The sequence below is a fragment of the Ranitomeya imitator genome, chromosome 2 (genome assembly GCF_032444005.1).
Source record: "Ranitomeya imitator isolate aRanImi1 chromosome 2, aRanImi1.pri, whole genome shotgun sequence".
NCBI classification, from domain to species: Eukaryota; Metazoa; Chordata; class Amphibia; order Anura; family Dendrobatidae; genus Ranitomeya; species Ranitomeya imitator.
Window position 1 is genome coordinate 765224094 of NC_091283.1, and position 16619 is coordinate 765240712.

At 43.4% G+C, this 16619-nt stretch overlaps 2 protein-coding genes across 2 annotated transcripts in view; both read right to left on the bottom strand.

Annotated features, from left to right (window-relative positions):
* The window catches only part of PKD2L1 (polycystin 2 like 1, transient receptor potential cation channel), a 102564-nt gene that overhangs the window by 49931 nt on the left and 36014 nt on the right, over nt 1-16619 (bottom strand). The window contains exon 2 of the mRNA XM_069753439.1: nt 5679-5792. Within this exon, the coding sequence (XP_069609540.1) occupies nt 5679-5792 (114 nt within the window). The remainder of the gene's footprint in view (nt 1-5678; nt 5793-16619) is intronic.
* LOC138667905 (uncharacterized) lies at nt 10225-14258 on the bottom strand. The gene is made up of 5 exons (XM_069755977.1): nt 14088-14258; nt 13014-13252; nt 12485-12912; nt 11109-11419; nt 10225-10447 (listed from the first exon to the last, which is right to left on the bottom strand). Exons 1-5 carry the CDS (start codon nt 14256-14258, stop codon nt 10442-10444), a joined length of 1155 nt encoding a protein of 384 aa, XP_069612078.1. The 3' UTR covers nt 10225-10441.

A 16619-nucleotide genomic window follows, 5' to 3' on the forward strand; every position in this document is an offset into this window, starting at 1 on the left:
TAAACTCTGGACGTCCATGATAAACAGCTAAGGTCAGAGCCATTCAAGGATTAAGAGGAGGAAAAAAAAAATCAGCCAGGCTGCAATTAAGGCTAGGCAGCAACCTCAGAGGAGAGAAAAAAAAAAAAAACTTCCTCAGACTACTTTTCCTCCTACTTCAGCCCAAACATTTAGGCCGGCTATACTGTCATGATTCCAATGGCAGGGAATCACAAAAGGACAAGCACCAACGAGCTCTAGGGTGATGGAACCTGAGCTAACCGCGACCCTAAACCTGAACACACAAATAACAATAGACGGGGAACGTGCCTACGTTGATCCTAGACGTCTCGCACCAGCCGAAGATCTAACTTCCCCTATTAGAAGAAACACAGACCTCTCTTGCCTCCAGAGAAATACCCCACAGAAATAGCAGCCCCCCACATATAATGACGGTGAAATGAGAGGAAGGCACATACACAGTATGAAAACAGATTCAGCAAAATGAGGCCCGCTAAAACTAGATAGCAGAGGATACAAAAGTAAACTGCGCGGTCAGCAAAAAACCCTTCAAAAAACCATCCTGTAATTACTTGAACTCATGTTCCAACTCATGGAACATGAGGAGCAATTACAGCCCACTAGAGCAACCAGCAGCAAAGAAACAATTATATGCAAGCTGGACAAGACAAAAATAAAGCAAAACGTGGAACAAGAAAATCAAAAACTTAGCTTGTCCTGAAGATTACTGAAGCCAGAAGCTGAGGTAACAAAACACTCTGATAACCTTGATAGCCGGCGGGGAAATGACAAGAAAGCCCGGTTAAATAGGAAACTCCCAAATCCTAATAGAACAGGTGGACACCAGAGACAGCAGAACACAAATCACCCAGTACCATCAGTAACCACCAGAGGGAGCCCAAAAGCAGAACTCACAACAAACGCCCCCTCAATGTCTGTTTTGGCCATTAGGGTGCCCCTTAACAACTTCTTGACGCGCCTGATTGCCTCATCAAAGGAGGTACAGTATATAGTACTGTACTTGGTTCAGCGTTGATGTTGTCATTTACTGACCTGCCCCTTGGATATGACAAATGGTGGATTAGTCTGAATGTATTGGGTTCATTTTTCGGCACAGCTCCCAATGGGGGTACCACTACGTCTTCTAAGGAAAGTGTTCTGAATGGACCCGCCATTCTACCTAAAGATATTTCGTTTTTTATTTTTTTTATCACGACGTCTGGATGTTGGTAGGCTGATTTTAGATTTTAACTCAAGCCTTTCTTGATTTTAGAAGGGCATGACATGCCTATATCTGTGTCTCCTCCTCCTTTTACTCCTCCACCTCTTTTCTTTTCGCATGACTATATGTACTTGTGACTTTTCCATGTGCTTGTTGTGACTTCTGAGCAGTTTGTCAGCTTTTAGACACCTTTTAAGGTGTTTTCTATGTTTTTTCTATGTGTTTGTATGTGTTTTTGTTTGCTTGCCACTGGTTTCAATGGGGTTCGACGGTGTTCGTCGAACATGCCTCGATTCGATGAACCGAACCGAACTCGAACACTAAGGGGGTGGCTCAACACTATTAAACAATAGTAAATAGTAGTGGATGCAATATATAAAATAATAGGCGTTATTATTCGAACAATTACAGACAGGTTTACACTGATTAACCCTCTAAATAGAGCAGATAACCCAGGATGCACTGATTGCAGTATGTGATGTCACTGCTCACCTTCGTTCACAATGACTTTGCTCAGATTAGAGCATGGGTAGAAAATATTTCTATACAAGTCAACAGAGTCTGACTCAGTTTATTGCTGTTTATGTCCATATGGCTAGTTAAAAGAACAAGTATGAGTCTAATACTGATTTTAATGGCCAGTATGAACATTGCAAGATCTTTGATTTTTTTTTCATTCAAATTTTTAAAAAAAATCCAAATTTTTTAAATGCATTTAACATAAAAACCTGATATAAACAGCACCTGCTTCTCAATGTACACATTATAGTCGAGATTCATGCAAAAGCTGAGAAACAAATTTTGGAAGCCAGGTAATAAATCAGTTTGTACAGCAAATTACCTGGGGAGCATAAAGCTCATAACATTCTGTACTACAAAACATGTGCAAATTTACCCTATTCTACCATGTTAGTGCTAAAGGGATGGTTGTCTTTATATGTACACCCAAAGTTATTCAGCAAGATGCTTAAATGCGACACATTCACTAATTATATTGTATTTACAGCCGTAAAACAGATACAAATATATATATTTAAATAAGATCAAGAGAAAGAAATGCCAGCTGTTCATTCTGACTTATTTTCCCTGCTTTTGACTTTTCCTTTTTCTTTTTGTGCTGTGACATCACTGTGCACCTACTGACATTTTGTGTCCATTATTGATGTTCTATGATGTCATCATGCATTTTATCCTTCTAAAGGTACCTTCACACTCAGCGACGCTGCAGCGATACCGACAACGATGTCGATCGCTGCAGCGTCGCTGTTTGGTCGCTGGAGAGCTGTCACACAGACAGCTCTCCAGCGACCAACGATCCCGAAGTCCCCGGGTAACCAGGGTAAACATCGGGTTACTAAGCGCAGGGCTGCGCTTAGTAACCCGATGTTTACCCTGGTTACCAGCGTAAAAGTTAAAAATAAAAAACACTACATACTTACCTACCGCTGTCTGTCCCCGCTTCTCTGCACAGCGGCCTGAAAGCAGAGCGGTGACGTCACCGCTCTGCTTTCTGGCTGACCGACGCTCACAGCCAGTGCAGGAGGAGTGCAGAGAAGCAGAGCGCCGGGGACAGACAGCGGTAGGTAAGTATGTAGTGTTTGTTTTTTTTACTTTTACGCTGGTAACCAGGGTAAACATAGGGTTACTAAGCGCGGCCCTGCGCTTAGTAACCCGATGTTTACCCTGGTTACCAGTGAAGACATCGCTGGATCGGTGTCACACACGCCGATCCAGCGATGTCAGCAGGGAGTCCAGCGACGAAATAAAGTTCTGGACTTTCCTCAGCGACCAACGATCTCCCAGCAGGGGCCTGATCGTTGGTCGCTGTCACACATAACGATTTCCTTAATGATATCGTTGCTATGTCACAAAAAGCAACGATATCGTTAACAATATCGTTATGTGTGAAGGTACCTTTAGATTAGACTTGTCCTGTGACATTACTGTGTATTACTCATGCACAGTATTTTTATGAATCAATTTTCCCTTTACTTTGACATCACTGTTCATGTGATTTTTGTGCATTGTTAGTTTAGAGAATCTGTCAGTAGGACCATTACTCCTAAGCCGTCTATATGTAGGTAATAGGAAATTGAAAAAAGTGATACCTTGATATCTGCAATCCAATGTCTTATTCCAGAGAAATCCATGTGTGCATTACTCCTGTACAATGACATCACTTTGTGCATAATCTTTGTACATCATAGAAAAACACATGGCAGGAAGTGGATACTAAATTAACCATTTCAATATATTCTGAACTGGCTACTGAAGATATTTTTGGTGAGGTATGAGCATATTCCCAAATAAACTATTGGGCACTGTAGTTTCTCCTAATGTCCAGCTGGCCATTGATCAGGGATTACAGTGACATGTAAAAGTTTGGACACCTGTGGTCAAAATTAATGTTATTGTGAACAGTTAAGCAAGTTGAAGATGAAATGATCTCTAAAAGACCTAAAGATAAAGATGACACATTTCCTTTTCTATTTTAAGCAACAACAAAAAATATTGTCATGATTTACTTTTTAAAAAATGGCAAAATGAAAAATGGGCCAATACAGAGTTTGGGCACCCTTTGAGATTTTTGTGTTCAGAATTCAGATAACTTTAACCCAGGTTTCAGACCTTAATTAGCCTGTTAACGTTATGGCTTGTTCACTATCATTGTTTAGGAAAGGCCAGGTGATGCAAATTTCAAAGCTTTATAAAAACCCAACTTCTTCTAACATTGTGCCAAAAAACAGCAACTATGGGTTCTTCTAAGTAGCTGCCTAGCACTCTGAAAATGAAAATGGTGGAGGCCCACAAAGCAGGAGAAGGCTATAAGAAAATAGCAAAGCATTTTCAAGTTGCCCTTTCCTCAGTTCGAAATGTAATAAAGAAATGGCAGTTAACAGGAAATGTGGAGGTCAAGATAAGGTCTCGAAGACCAAGCACAATTTCAGTGAATGCTGCACGTAGGATTGCTAGAGAGGCAAATCAGAACCCCCGCTTGACTGCAAAAGACCTTCAGAAAGATTTAGCAGACTCTGGAGTTGTGGTACATTGTTCTATGGTTCAGTGACACCTGCACAAATATGGCTTTCATGGAATAGTCATCAGAAGGAAACCTCTTCTGAATCCTGTCACGGGTGTGTCAGAGGCTGCAGACTATTGCTCTGCATCTGGCAGCAGAAGGTCTCAGCAGTTTGCTCTGCAGACTTCTTCCAGGTTCTTCTGACTATGACTCAGTGGCAACCTTCCCCCGGCTTTAATGGACACACCTGGACTTGGGTGTTTATAACTCCAAGCTTGCTGCTGTGAGTTGCCAGTGATATTTCCAGTTCCCTGTTGAGGCTTGGAGCTATACCAGTCAGCTATCTTCCAATTTGGTGTTTGGAGGACATCTGTGTTTCTCTCTGAGTCTACTCAAGCTAAGTGTTCCCCTTGTTTGTGTATCCCATCTGTCTTTAGTTATAGTGGGGATTGACCAGCTACCCCATCCTTCCCTAAGAAAGGGCTTACTGCTAGGTTTGGCAGGGATTATTAGGCAGGTATCCTGCTCGGTGATAGGTGAAGAATCTATATAGGGACGCTTAGGGTAGACAGGGTGACGTTAGATCTGCCTAGGCATCTCCACTTTCCGCTTCCTTAGTGTTGGGCTCCCTTCCCCTTATCACTTTGTGTTGCACTTAGTCTTTCCTACACCATGCGTAACAAGTCCTCACCATAAAATTCAGTGTCAGAAGTATGCACAAGAACATCTAAACAAGCCTGGTGCATTTTGGAAACAAGTTCTGCGGACCGATAAGGTTAAAATAGAACTCTTTGGTCACAATGATCAAAGGTATGAGGGAAGAATGGATTCAATGAAATTTCATCAAATTCTTGATGCAAACATAACACCTTCTGGAAAAAATGCTGAAGTTGAAAAGAGGATGGCTTCTACAAATTGATAATGATCTTAAACACACATTAAAATCCACAATAGACTACCTCAAAATGCACAAGCTGAAGATTTTACAATGGCCCTCACAGTTCCCTGATTTGAACATCATTAAAAATCTGTGGCTAGACCTCAAAGTAGCAGTGCATGCAAGAAAACACAGGAATCTCACGGAAAATCTTGGCTGTGCTTCTCTTTATTGATTTAAAAGCAGGATGTTTTTTTTTTTCGGTGGGTACAGCAAAAATTTCCAAAATCAAGAATCCGGTGGTATGGAAAACTATAGCATTTCCTAAACAATGTGTGGCTCTACTAAATTACATCATGTGAAATACCTTTTTATAATCTCTTTCAGTGGTATAAAGTAAGCTTTCGACTGCAAACATAATACATCTATGGCCAAAATGACAAAAACAGAAATGCGGGAACTAGATCCTATGGTGTAACAAAATAAATTCACCATGAACCTTCTTGTATCTTAAAAGCAACAATCAGAATGAGAAAATTTACATTTATGACCAAACTTACAGAGACAGATGTCCACCAAGAACATAATATAGACCAGTAATTCCCTCAGTGTGGTTTTTACAAACAGCTCTCGGTCTTCTGCTGTATCTTCAGTTAAGGTTGTTCCCCAAAGTCCTGTTATAAAGGAGAGAATGAATAAGAATCCTTGCAATATTTTTTTTTGCTACAAGTTTTGCAAAAATACTCTAAGTTATGAATGTATTCTCATTAAGATGTTGAGCTCATTAAAATAATAGATAACTCTATAGGTTCATTTCCAGACAAAATCATAACCAGTGGGGAAAGGGAGGGTGGCCACCTTGGGCCCATTCACATTGATGGGCCCAATAAAAAATTCAGCACAAGGGAATCTATTGAGTGACGCCTCTTTCCTTGGCAAGAAAGTCAATATTTCATTGGCAGTCAATATTTCATTGCACTGGGTGAGGCTGTTTTATCAAAAAGAAGCAATGGAGACTGTACTACCTGTATATTGATGGAGTGCCTTGCAAAGCACATGTAAGACAAATGCAATTGCAAAAAAGAGGAAAGAATTGTACAAAAGATTGGTTGCATTTCCTAAATTAATTTTGTTTTTTTTTAAATAAATATTTACTAAGTAACAAATAGAAAAACCTAGAGCAGACAAATAAAAACATTAAGTATTATGCATATTGTGCCAGAACTTTTTCCTAGGCCAAAAATTGGCACTGGGATATAACCCATATGACCGACATGATAACCAATAGAGCCATGTAAATGGGAAGGATACACAAGATAACTATGAATGAACAATACCCTTAAAGAGATGCCAAGTAGTATTCAGTAAAGAAAGGTGCAATGTGCATGTACTGTCGTACATGTACATGTAATGCAGTAACAAAAGAATATATAAAAGAGGATAAGCAATAATAAGGTGCAATAAAGTGTGATGTGCAGAGTAACCCAGTTAAATTAGGCAGCAACAGAGATTACAAAAAAGCAGCTTAAGTATAATTAAGTATTAATAATAATCTTTATTTTTATATATTCCGCAGCGCTTTACAGTTTTGCACACATTATGATCACTGTCCCCGATGGGGCTCACAATCTAGATACCCAATCAGTATGTCTTTGGAATGTGGGAGGAAACCGGAGTGCCCGCAGGAAGCCCACGCAAACTCTTTGCAGATGTTGTCCTGGGTGGGATTAGAACTCAGGACCCCAGCACTGCAAGGCTGCTGTGCTAACCACTGTGCCACCGTGCTGCCCACGTATTATGAGTTCTGCTTCGTGGGGGAAGGCACTGTGCCTTTTGCAGAGCAGAGCTCCCTGAAAGTGGGGTCCTGTCTCCTCACCATCACACTCAGGGATGCAGCAGCCTATTATTAAGCTTTTTGAGCATGTCACAAAGTAGAGGCAGTACATCCCAGGTAAGGCCAATTGCTTTTCCTCAATTTCCAGGTATCTGGGTTGTGTTTGGGAGCCCACCCTGAGATGTTTGGACCCCAAGGCTAAATCCCTAGCTACAGCTCTGTGTGTAGTACATGCCTGCCTTGCAGATGTTTATCTCCTGTGGTAGATCGGCTCACTCGGCTGCTTAATGAGGTAGTCACAGGAATGATTCTCATTTAAATTTTCAACTGGTTTATTAAAACAAGCTTCATAACCCAGTCCAAACAAAAGAAATAGACATATTCAGTCTTCTTGACACACACAAAACAGCACTCACTATAGTTATTATAACTGCAGGGTTCGCCCGCACAGGAAACAGGATTCAGTTCTGTTTACCAAGAGCCCAGCTCCTCTCTAGCACATTACTAGTGACCCTCTTACATATCCCCCATCTGCCCAAAGCTGGAGGGTTTGGCACTTTCAGTCACAAGGCAGGGAAGCCTCAAGAGGGCATCTGCGTTAGCGTGTAGTTTCCCTGGCATATGCTCCACATGGAAGCTGAAGTCCTGGAGTGCCAGAAACCATCTAATCACCCAGGCATTCTTCCAATTCCTTTCCCCTCATCCATCTCAGGGGTACATGGTCTGACACCAACCTAAACTTTCGGTCCAGCAGGTAGTACTTCAAAGTGTCAATTGGCCAAGCATTCTTTTTCTACAATGGCATAACTTTTCTCATAGGAGGATAGTTTACTACTTAGGTAAATGATTGGATGACAACACGACTCCCAACTGGCCTTCTCAAGCATCCTTCTGGACCACGAACTCCTTCGTGAAGTCCAGTGAGGCCAAGACCAACTGTTTACATAGAAATAGGTTAAAGTCCAGAAGTACACTTGGCCATTGATGGCTGTGTGCCTTTAAGGAGATCGGTCAGAGGTGCGGCTCTCATGACAAAATTCGGGATGAACCACCAATAGTGAGAACAAAAAGGGGGTGTAGGCGCACAACCATAGCAGTCACATATGAACAGGGGGTGCATGTAGCAGAAAATAACATATACAAAGGAAAGAAAAAAGACACTGCTACAAAGTTGCACACCACCCGATATATAAACAAATTACAAAAAACACTTTATTGGCAAAACAATAAAAACAATTAAAAACACTATATCACCACAGACCACCTGGATACAAAAATACATGTTCATATATTTAAACAATAATACAGTCTGTCACCCAGCCCATAGGATATACTAAGCATATATAACAATACTATCCTACCTAATGGCTCATGGGGAATCTAAGAGTAACCAGGAGGGTAACTCACAAACCCTCAAGATGAATAAGGCCAAATAGCCACAAGACACCCATATGAACCGATGGAGACAGAAAATCCCAATCATAGGTCAAAAGAGCATAATACCTGTAATCGAACACGAGCCAAACTATATACTGGCAAGCCAAAGTATCCAGGGGACTTGGTGGACCATAGCCCCACGCGTATCGCCTCCCAAATGAGGCTTCGTCAGGGGAAGTATGTGCCCAGCCAATAAACGGGTGTTTATATAGAACCACAATTATGTCTAGAGCTCTTACCGGTGTGTGTATGCGTCTGGCCATGAGAGCTGCAGCGCCACCTCCAAAACCGGAAGCGGAAATGACAGGACTAGAGGCTCGAAAGCCCGGCATGTAGAATAACCGCAGGATGCACATGAACCGCGCGTGCGCAGTAATGTCCAAAGCAGCCCCGTAGCAACAGGAGCTGCGATCACCCCCAAGCCATTAACAGCGCACCCAAGTAATCACAAAGACCGGCGCACTAAGCGCCCACATATAAGCACAAAAGTGCACACAAGGCACACCTGCATAATATAATAATATGCCGTATTTACAAAAGGGGCGCAGTCAGGAAGAAAACTGCAGTCTCCCTCAAACCGAGAACAGCACACCTGGAGGACTACACGGCCCAGCGTGCCCAGCACCGCCTAAAGGCAAAGGGTGCATGGGCCACGCATGCACCATAGTACTAGAAAAAATACAATCAAAATACAGAAACGCCTGTATAGTATAAGCGCCTGTATAAGAATAGCACCATAGTGCAGAAACCATGTAAATAAATAAACTAGCGCGCGTCCGCGACTAGTATCAAACAGATATCCCTCTTAATGTATGCCAATAGACATGAGTCCCTCCCTGCGTATGCCCGGGAAATATTCCCGAGCCGGCGCAGACAGGTTACAAAAATAAATAGAAAGGAAGAACAAGGGCCCAGGTAGAGGAGAAAAGAAGAGAGTGTAAAGCACTACAATCCCCCACAGATATATAGAAGCCAAAAGAGCGATCGAACCTACAAACCAGGGGGCAAGATATATCTCACTTACACATGGATACCAATCCACACCTATAGACTCAAGGGACCACATATACAATCACATACACAATCAACCCATATAGAAACCATCCATGTAAGGGGTCTCACACATACCCATACATACAACACAACACATAACAACTATACCTACACAAAACAACCCATATATACAACATGTATACATAGCAAAACCTCACATATCCCATAATGCCTAAAGGGGGGGTAAAAAAAAAAAAAAAAAAAAAAAAGGGGGGGGGGGAAGGGAGGGAAAAGGTGGAGGTGGACGGGGAAGGGGAAAAAAGGACATACAACAAATCACCACACTAAAACAATAATAATAATAAACAAATAACACAATAATTAAATATTTATTGTATATGATATATAATGTAATGTATCTTAATTAGACACTAGTCCAAGAATAGGTATATCTAAGGCCACAAGAGGGAATAATAATGTGGGACCAGCCCATCCCTAATAAGACTATATATGCTTCGAAAGGCCTACCTAAAAAACTACTATCCCACGTATCCAAGCACCATACCACGAACCCCCCCACACGTACTACCATATGCATAAACCACAAGCCCGTACCCATGAGCCAACCTAAATCTCCAATACTACCCCCATGAGCCAAACAAGCATATATTATATAATAAATGGCACAATATCCAAGGGGGAAAGACAAAATCAGTATTGGGGAAAAAGAAAATCACTATTATTTTTAATCCCACGGTAGCCTAGAATCCAAAATTGGGAATGATATCCAAATGAAGAGCCGTCCATGATATATGCTTCATTCTCATCCTAGATTCCATATATGTAGCATCTTTTCTCTGACTCCACAGGAGGGCAACTTAGGAATCATAACCAAATGAAGAACCATCCATGATGTATGCTTCATGCTCATCCTAGATTCCATATATGTAGCATCTTTTCTCCGACTCCACAAAAGGGCAAGAAGAAGGAAAGGACACAGTCCAATAGTCCACATGTGCGTAGATTAGCCAAGGAATCCGGTGAATAGCAGCTCCTCATTCAAACCTGTAGGAGCAACAGATCTCAAATTAAAAATCCACCGTGACTCTACTTGGAGTAGGCGTTTTGTGGGGGAGCCCCCCCTCTCCGACATAAAGATCTTTTCTAATCCAATCACCCGTATATTCATGGTACTCCCAGAATGGTGTGTTAGGAAGTGGGCCGCCACCGAGGTCAGGGTCCTCCCCTTATCACTATCACTTCTTGCCAGATTGATAGTAGAGAAGTGTTTTTGGACCCTCCGTCGCAATTCCTGAGAGGTCTGGCCCACATAGACCATCTTGCAAGGACAGATAAGAGCATAAATGACATATCTTGTCCTGCAGTTGATATACCCCCCAAGCTTATATGTCACACCATCGACGGGATTTTGAAAAAATTCCCTAGTTGGACCCATGTGGGGACAGATGTTACAGTCCCCACAGGGAAAAGACCCCCTAAGCCTCACCCCACGATTAAGCCGGGTAGTCTGTCGTTTGTAATGACTTTTAACCAGGAGGTCCCTCAAATTGGGTGCCCTCCTGGCTACCAAGAGAGGCCGTTCACCAACAATATTAGAGGTATTCAAATCCGTGGTGAGAATGCCCCAATGCCTACGTAAGATGCCCCCCAATTGTGACCAATGCGTGTTATAATTGGTTATAAACCTGGGAACATTGTCCCGTACCTTGCGTGTCGAGTTCAATAAAGACTCCTGTGTCTCACTCCTCGCCCTCTGGAAGGCCGATGATATACACCTCTGAGGATAGTTCCTCTCTTTAAAACGGGAAGTCAACGCCAGGGCCTCTGACTTAAAATCTTCATCACGTGTACAATTCCTTCTTGTTCTTAGAAACTGTCCGATAGGGACTCCGTGTCTCGTGTGCTGGGGATGGAAACTTCTGAAATCCAGGAGACCATTTGTTGCTGTAGGTTTACGATACAATTTCGTAATAATTGTATCATTTTCCATCACCACCTCCAGATCCAAAAAGGTGACTGAGGAGGAAGATAACGAATACGTCAAAAAGATGTTATGGGAATTCCCATTCAACCTGTCCATAAATATCCTACACTCAGCCTCTGTCCCAGACCAAACGAAAAACACGTCGTCGATAAAGCGCATCCAATGATGCACTCTATCTTTAAACATGTCAAGCACATATACCACGGTGGCCTCCCACCAACCTAAAAATAGGTTGGCGATGGCCGGGGCACATCTGGCCCCCATGGCCACACCCGAGGTCTGGAGATAATATGTCCTGTCGAATGTGAAATAATTGTGCTTTAGGACAAATTCCATAAGGTCCACAATCAATGAATCGTGCATTCTATCAGAATGCCCTACCTGGTCCAAGAAATAGAGGACCGCTCTAACTGCATCATCATGATTGATGTTGGAGTAGAGGGCCTCTACATCACACGTGACCAGAACCGTCTCCTTTGGTAACACAATGCCCTGGCAACTCCTGATGAAATGGGAGGAATCAAGTATAAAGGAGGGTAGTTTCTTAACCAGGGGCTGCAGGAAGTGATCAACATATATGCAGATTTTCTCGCATAGACTCCCAATACTGGCCACAATTGGGCGACCTGGTGGTTTACAGAGATCTTTATGTACCTTGGGGAGCATGTAAAAGGTAGCTGTAATTGGGTATTCCACCCACATGAAATTAAATTCATGACCATTGATGATCCCCAGGTCCCGGGCCCTTTCTAAAAGTCCCCTTAATTTAACTGAAAACACCCCTGTAGGGTCAGATGGTAATTTTCGGTAAAACCGCGTGTTATCCAGCTGACGGTGGGCCTCCTCCAAATAGAGGGTATGTGGCCACAAGACCACATTACCCCCTTTATCAGCCTCCTTAATTAAGAAGGCCGGATTGGATTTCAAATTAAAAATGGCTCGTTGTTCTTCTTTCCCCAAATTACTCGGTGTACCAGAAAAGGGACGTAACTGAAGAATATCCTTCTTCACCAGCTCAAAAAATACCCTTATAGCCGGCACTAGAGAGAAAGGGGGGGCCACCATAGATTTATTCTTATGGGGAAAACGATCCTTACCACTCTCGATGGCATCCTCCTGTAACAGTTGTAATAGATCTTGAAGCACTCGTTGGTCCGTCTGGTCCAATCCATCCCTGTCCTGTGGTCTGCTGTGAAGAACTTGTAAAACCAAGCACCTACAAAATAAATACAGGTCCTTGACCAATGTAAACTTATCTATATTATGCACCGGGGAAAATGTCAAACCCCTTTGTAACACCGATAGTTCAACCGAAGTAAGCTTGTACTCCGATAAGTTAATGACCTGCAATTTACCTGATGGTCCCTGTGAAACAGGTGATGGAGACACGGACTCTAATGGTGCTTCTATTTGTGGAAGAGTTTGTGCCGTTTCGGTGTCCTGCGGCCCCCAAATCTGGTGAACCGTCGAGGCGGCTGGGCGGTGTTTAAGACCCCTTCTAGTCCGGCGTCTGGCTCGCTGTCGGCTGATGATAAAAAATCACTGCTGGACGAGTGAACACCACCTCCTTCACCCCTAGACGGCCCTGATGCTGTCCCAGGCTGTCTGGAAATCTGGGGGGCCTGCCTGCGATTCCCTTGATGTTTCCACTGGAATGCTTGCTGAGTGTCGAAGTCCTTACGATCACGGAAAAATTTAGACCTCTTCTTTTCCCTAATGTCATGGTCGTATTTATCTAAGGTATCCTTAAGTCTAATCTTGAAGGGCTGAACCTGCGTCTTATCGTCATAATTGGGCAATTTTGACTCCAAAGCAGCTACGGGGCTGCTTTGGACATTACTGCGCACGCGCGGTTCATGTGCATCCTGCGGTTATTCTACATGCCGGGCTTTCGAGCCTCTAGTCCTGTCATTTCCGCTTCCGGTTTTGGAGGTGGCGCTGCAGCTCTCATGGCCAGACGCATACACACACCGGTAAGAGCTCTAGACATAATTGTGGTTCTATATAAACACCCGTTTATTGGCTGGGCACATACTTCCCCTGACGAAGCCTCATTTGGGAGGCGATACGCGTGGGGCTATGGTCCACCAAGTCCCCTGGATACTTTGGCTTGCCAGTATATAGTTTGGCTCGTGTTCGATTACAGGTATTATGCTCTTTTGACCTATGATTGGGATTTTCTGTCTCCATCGGTTCATATGGGTGTCTTGTGGCTATTTGGCCTTATTCATCTTGAGGGTTTGTGAGTTACCCTCCTGGTTACTCTTAGATTCCCCATGAGCCATTAGGTAGGATAGTATTGTTATATATGCTTAGTATATCCTATGGGCTGGGTGACAGACTGTATTATTGTTTAAATATATGAACATGTATTTTTGTATCCAGGTGGTCTGTGGTGATATAGTGTTTTTAATTGTTTTTATTGTTTTGCCAATAAAGTGTTTTTTGTAATTTGTTTATATATCGGGTGGTGTGCAACTTTGTAGCAGTGTCTTTTTTCTTTCCTTTGAACCACCAATAGTATCCCACAATTCCTAGAAACACCCTAACCTATTTCTTGAAGACTGGTTGCCGCAAATTTTGGATCGTCTCCACCTTGTTCTCCAGGGGTTTTATTTCACCCCTACCAATGAAACAGCCTGAATATTTGGCCTCCTCCTTTTCCTTGGCGCACTTCTTTGGATTTATGGTAAGTCTCACCTTCCTCACAGCTTTATGCAATGACTGGACCTTTTGCAGATGACTTTCCCAATCCGGGCTGAAGATCACAATATCATCTAGGTAAGCTGTGGCATATTTCTTGGGAGGAGTTAAGACCTGGCCTATTTCCCACTGGAAGGTGGCTGGGGCTCCTTGCAGACCAATAGGCATCCTGGTGTATTGTAAACACCCATCAGGTGGTGAACCTTATAGGTAACTTCGCTCAGCTTTTTGAACATTTTGTATGATTGAAAAAACTGAGCGAAGTATGGTCGCATTGCCACTTAGTCAGAAATTTACTTTCCATTGTGGCAATTGGAACTATGACTCAATCTTCAGGGATAAACTGTCTCAGCTATGCTGACCGATTGTATACCCTTGACTGAGCACCTTGTGCTTGGAGGAGATTCTCACAATCGTCATTACCTTTGCAATTCTCTCCTACATCCTTGCTACATGCTCAATAATGCTTTGGTGGGATGTAAATTCTGCTTCCCAGTGTCATGCAGCTGCAGAGTAGTACAGTGCAACCTCCACCAGGCAGCTTGTTACTCGATGGACAAGAGGGGCAGTCCTTCTTCTAGTGTCCCGGATCTCCACAATAAAAACATAATTTCTCATCAAGTCGCCGTTTCCTTTCCTTCTCCTTGAAATTGGTGACATCGCCTCAGACTTGGCATGCAAAACAGGAATCTCACGCTGGATAATTCTTCTCTCCCGTAACCTCCGGTCCATACGAATGGCCTGGGTCATGGCCTCTACCGGGGAACTGGGCGGCGTATGAAGGGCCAGCATGTCCTTGAGATGATCTGAAATTCCTCTCTCAAACAGGTGCCACAGACCAGAGTCACCCCAAGATACCTCAACGGACCACCGCCTAAACTCAGAACAATACTGTTCAGCAGTGAGTTCATTCTGGGAGAGACTCATGATCATGTCCTCTGCTACCCTGACCCGATCTGGTTCATCATAAATCAGTCCCAAAGCCTCAAAGAATCTGTCCACAGACACACGTTCAGGGGCAGAAGCAGGTAAAGAGAAGGCCCATGACTGAGGTCCCTCCCGCAGTAAGGAAATGATTATCCCCACCCGCTAACTCTCATCTCCAGAAGATGTGTGTCTAAGAGAAAAAAAAAGCTTGCAACTCTCCTTAAAAGTAAAAAATCTCTCCCTCTCCCCAGAGAAGGTATCTGGGAGCTTGACTGTAGGTTCAGGAGAGTGCAAAGAGACCTCAACAAAGTCAGAGTGCTTACAGTCAGTCTGCAATGATTTAACTGTGTCAGAAAGCTCCCTTTGCAGGTGGTTATGAGATGAGGACAAGGCCCTCTGTTCCACAAACAAGTCTTGTATCATAACCGTCAAACTACCCATTTGATCCGTCAAGGTATGGAGCGGATCCATAGCAAACAGAACAGAGAAAAAAAAATGCAGAAATCTCTTTAAATGTGTAGGTCAGCTATAATGTCATGCAGCTGCAGTGCAGTACAGCACAACCTCCACCAGGGGGAGCTTTTTTAGGGAATCCAGACTGCACACACAGAGCAACTGAACAGATGCCACCTAGTGGCGAGAGCGAGGTCAGGAAAGCCAAGTCAGAGCACAAGACAGCACAACAGTACAAAAGGATTTAGACAGAATGGATAGTCAGGTCATAGCAAGGGATCAGTAAACCAGGACGGGCAAAATACGGTACAATAGGGACAAACTGAAACGGAGTCAAAATGCCAAGCCAGGAGGTCAGAACCAGAGAGTCAAGCAGAACTACAGACAAACAAAGAGACACTGGGAAAGGGCAGGCAGGTGGAGATAACAGACACAGGACAAGTCAGGGTTCACAGTAGGACAAATCAAGGGCTTCCAGAGTCAGGTTCACACACCAAAGACAAAGCTATAGCTGACACCACCCTCAGGATAACTGGGAGCTAAATAGCAAACCCAAGCCCAGAATGAGGCAGAGCAAAGTTAACCCTTGACATGATCCTCCCAGAGAAAGAGCAGTCAGGACTAAACTCTGGAATGGAACATGACACCCAGGTCTCATTTGTAACACCCAGGAGACCCTGAGGGTGCAAGCCATATAACAGTTCAAAAGGAGAGAACTCCGTAGAGGCCTGTGGAACTTCCCTGATGGAAAAGTAGTATGCAGTCCCAGTATAGACCATTCTTCTCTACAACCTTCTTGAGCATGGCCTTCAGAGTCTTATTAAACCTCTCCATCAGGCTGTCCTTTTACAGATGGTATACTGACTTCTTGAGTTCCATAATCTGGAGGATCTTCCGCAACTCTCTCATCACTTTGGACATGAACGGAATTCCTTGATCTGTCAGGATCTGATTTGGCAGGCCGGTCTGGGAAAATATATATGGACTAATTCTCAGGCTATACTTCCAGCTGAGGAGTTTCTTATGGGTACTACCTCCGGGAATGGCGTTGCGTAGTCCAGAACCACCAGGATATATTAATGCCCTCAGGCAGACTTTACAAGGATCTGACTAGATCCATGGCAATGTGGTCAAATGTGACCTCTATAG

Bases quoted from the DNA above. Each gene is read 5' to 3' on its own strand.
- LOC138667905 (XM_069755977.1), bottom strand. From the start codon at position 14,258: ATGCCTATTGGTCTGCAAGGAGCCCCAGCCACCTTCCAGTGGGAAATA. The intron at 12,913-13,013 runs GCAGGCCCCCCA...TTTTATCATCAG, and splicing joins AAACATCAAGGGAATCGCAG to CCGACAGCGAGCCAGACGCC. The intron at 11,420-12,484 runs GTAAGGATCGTT...CTTCCTCCTCAG, and splicing joins GGAGGATGCCATCGAGAGTG to TCACCTTTTTGGATCTGGAG.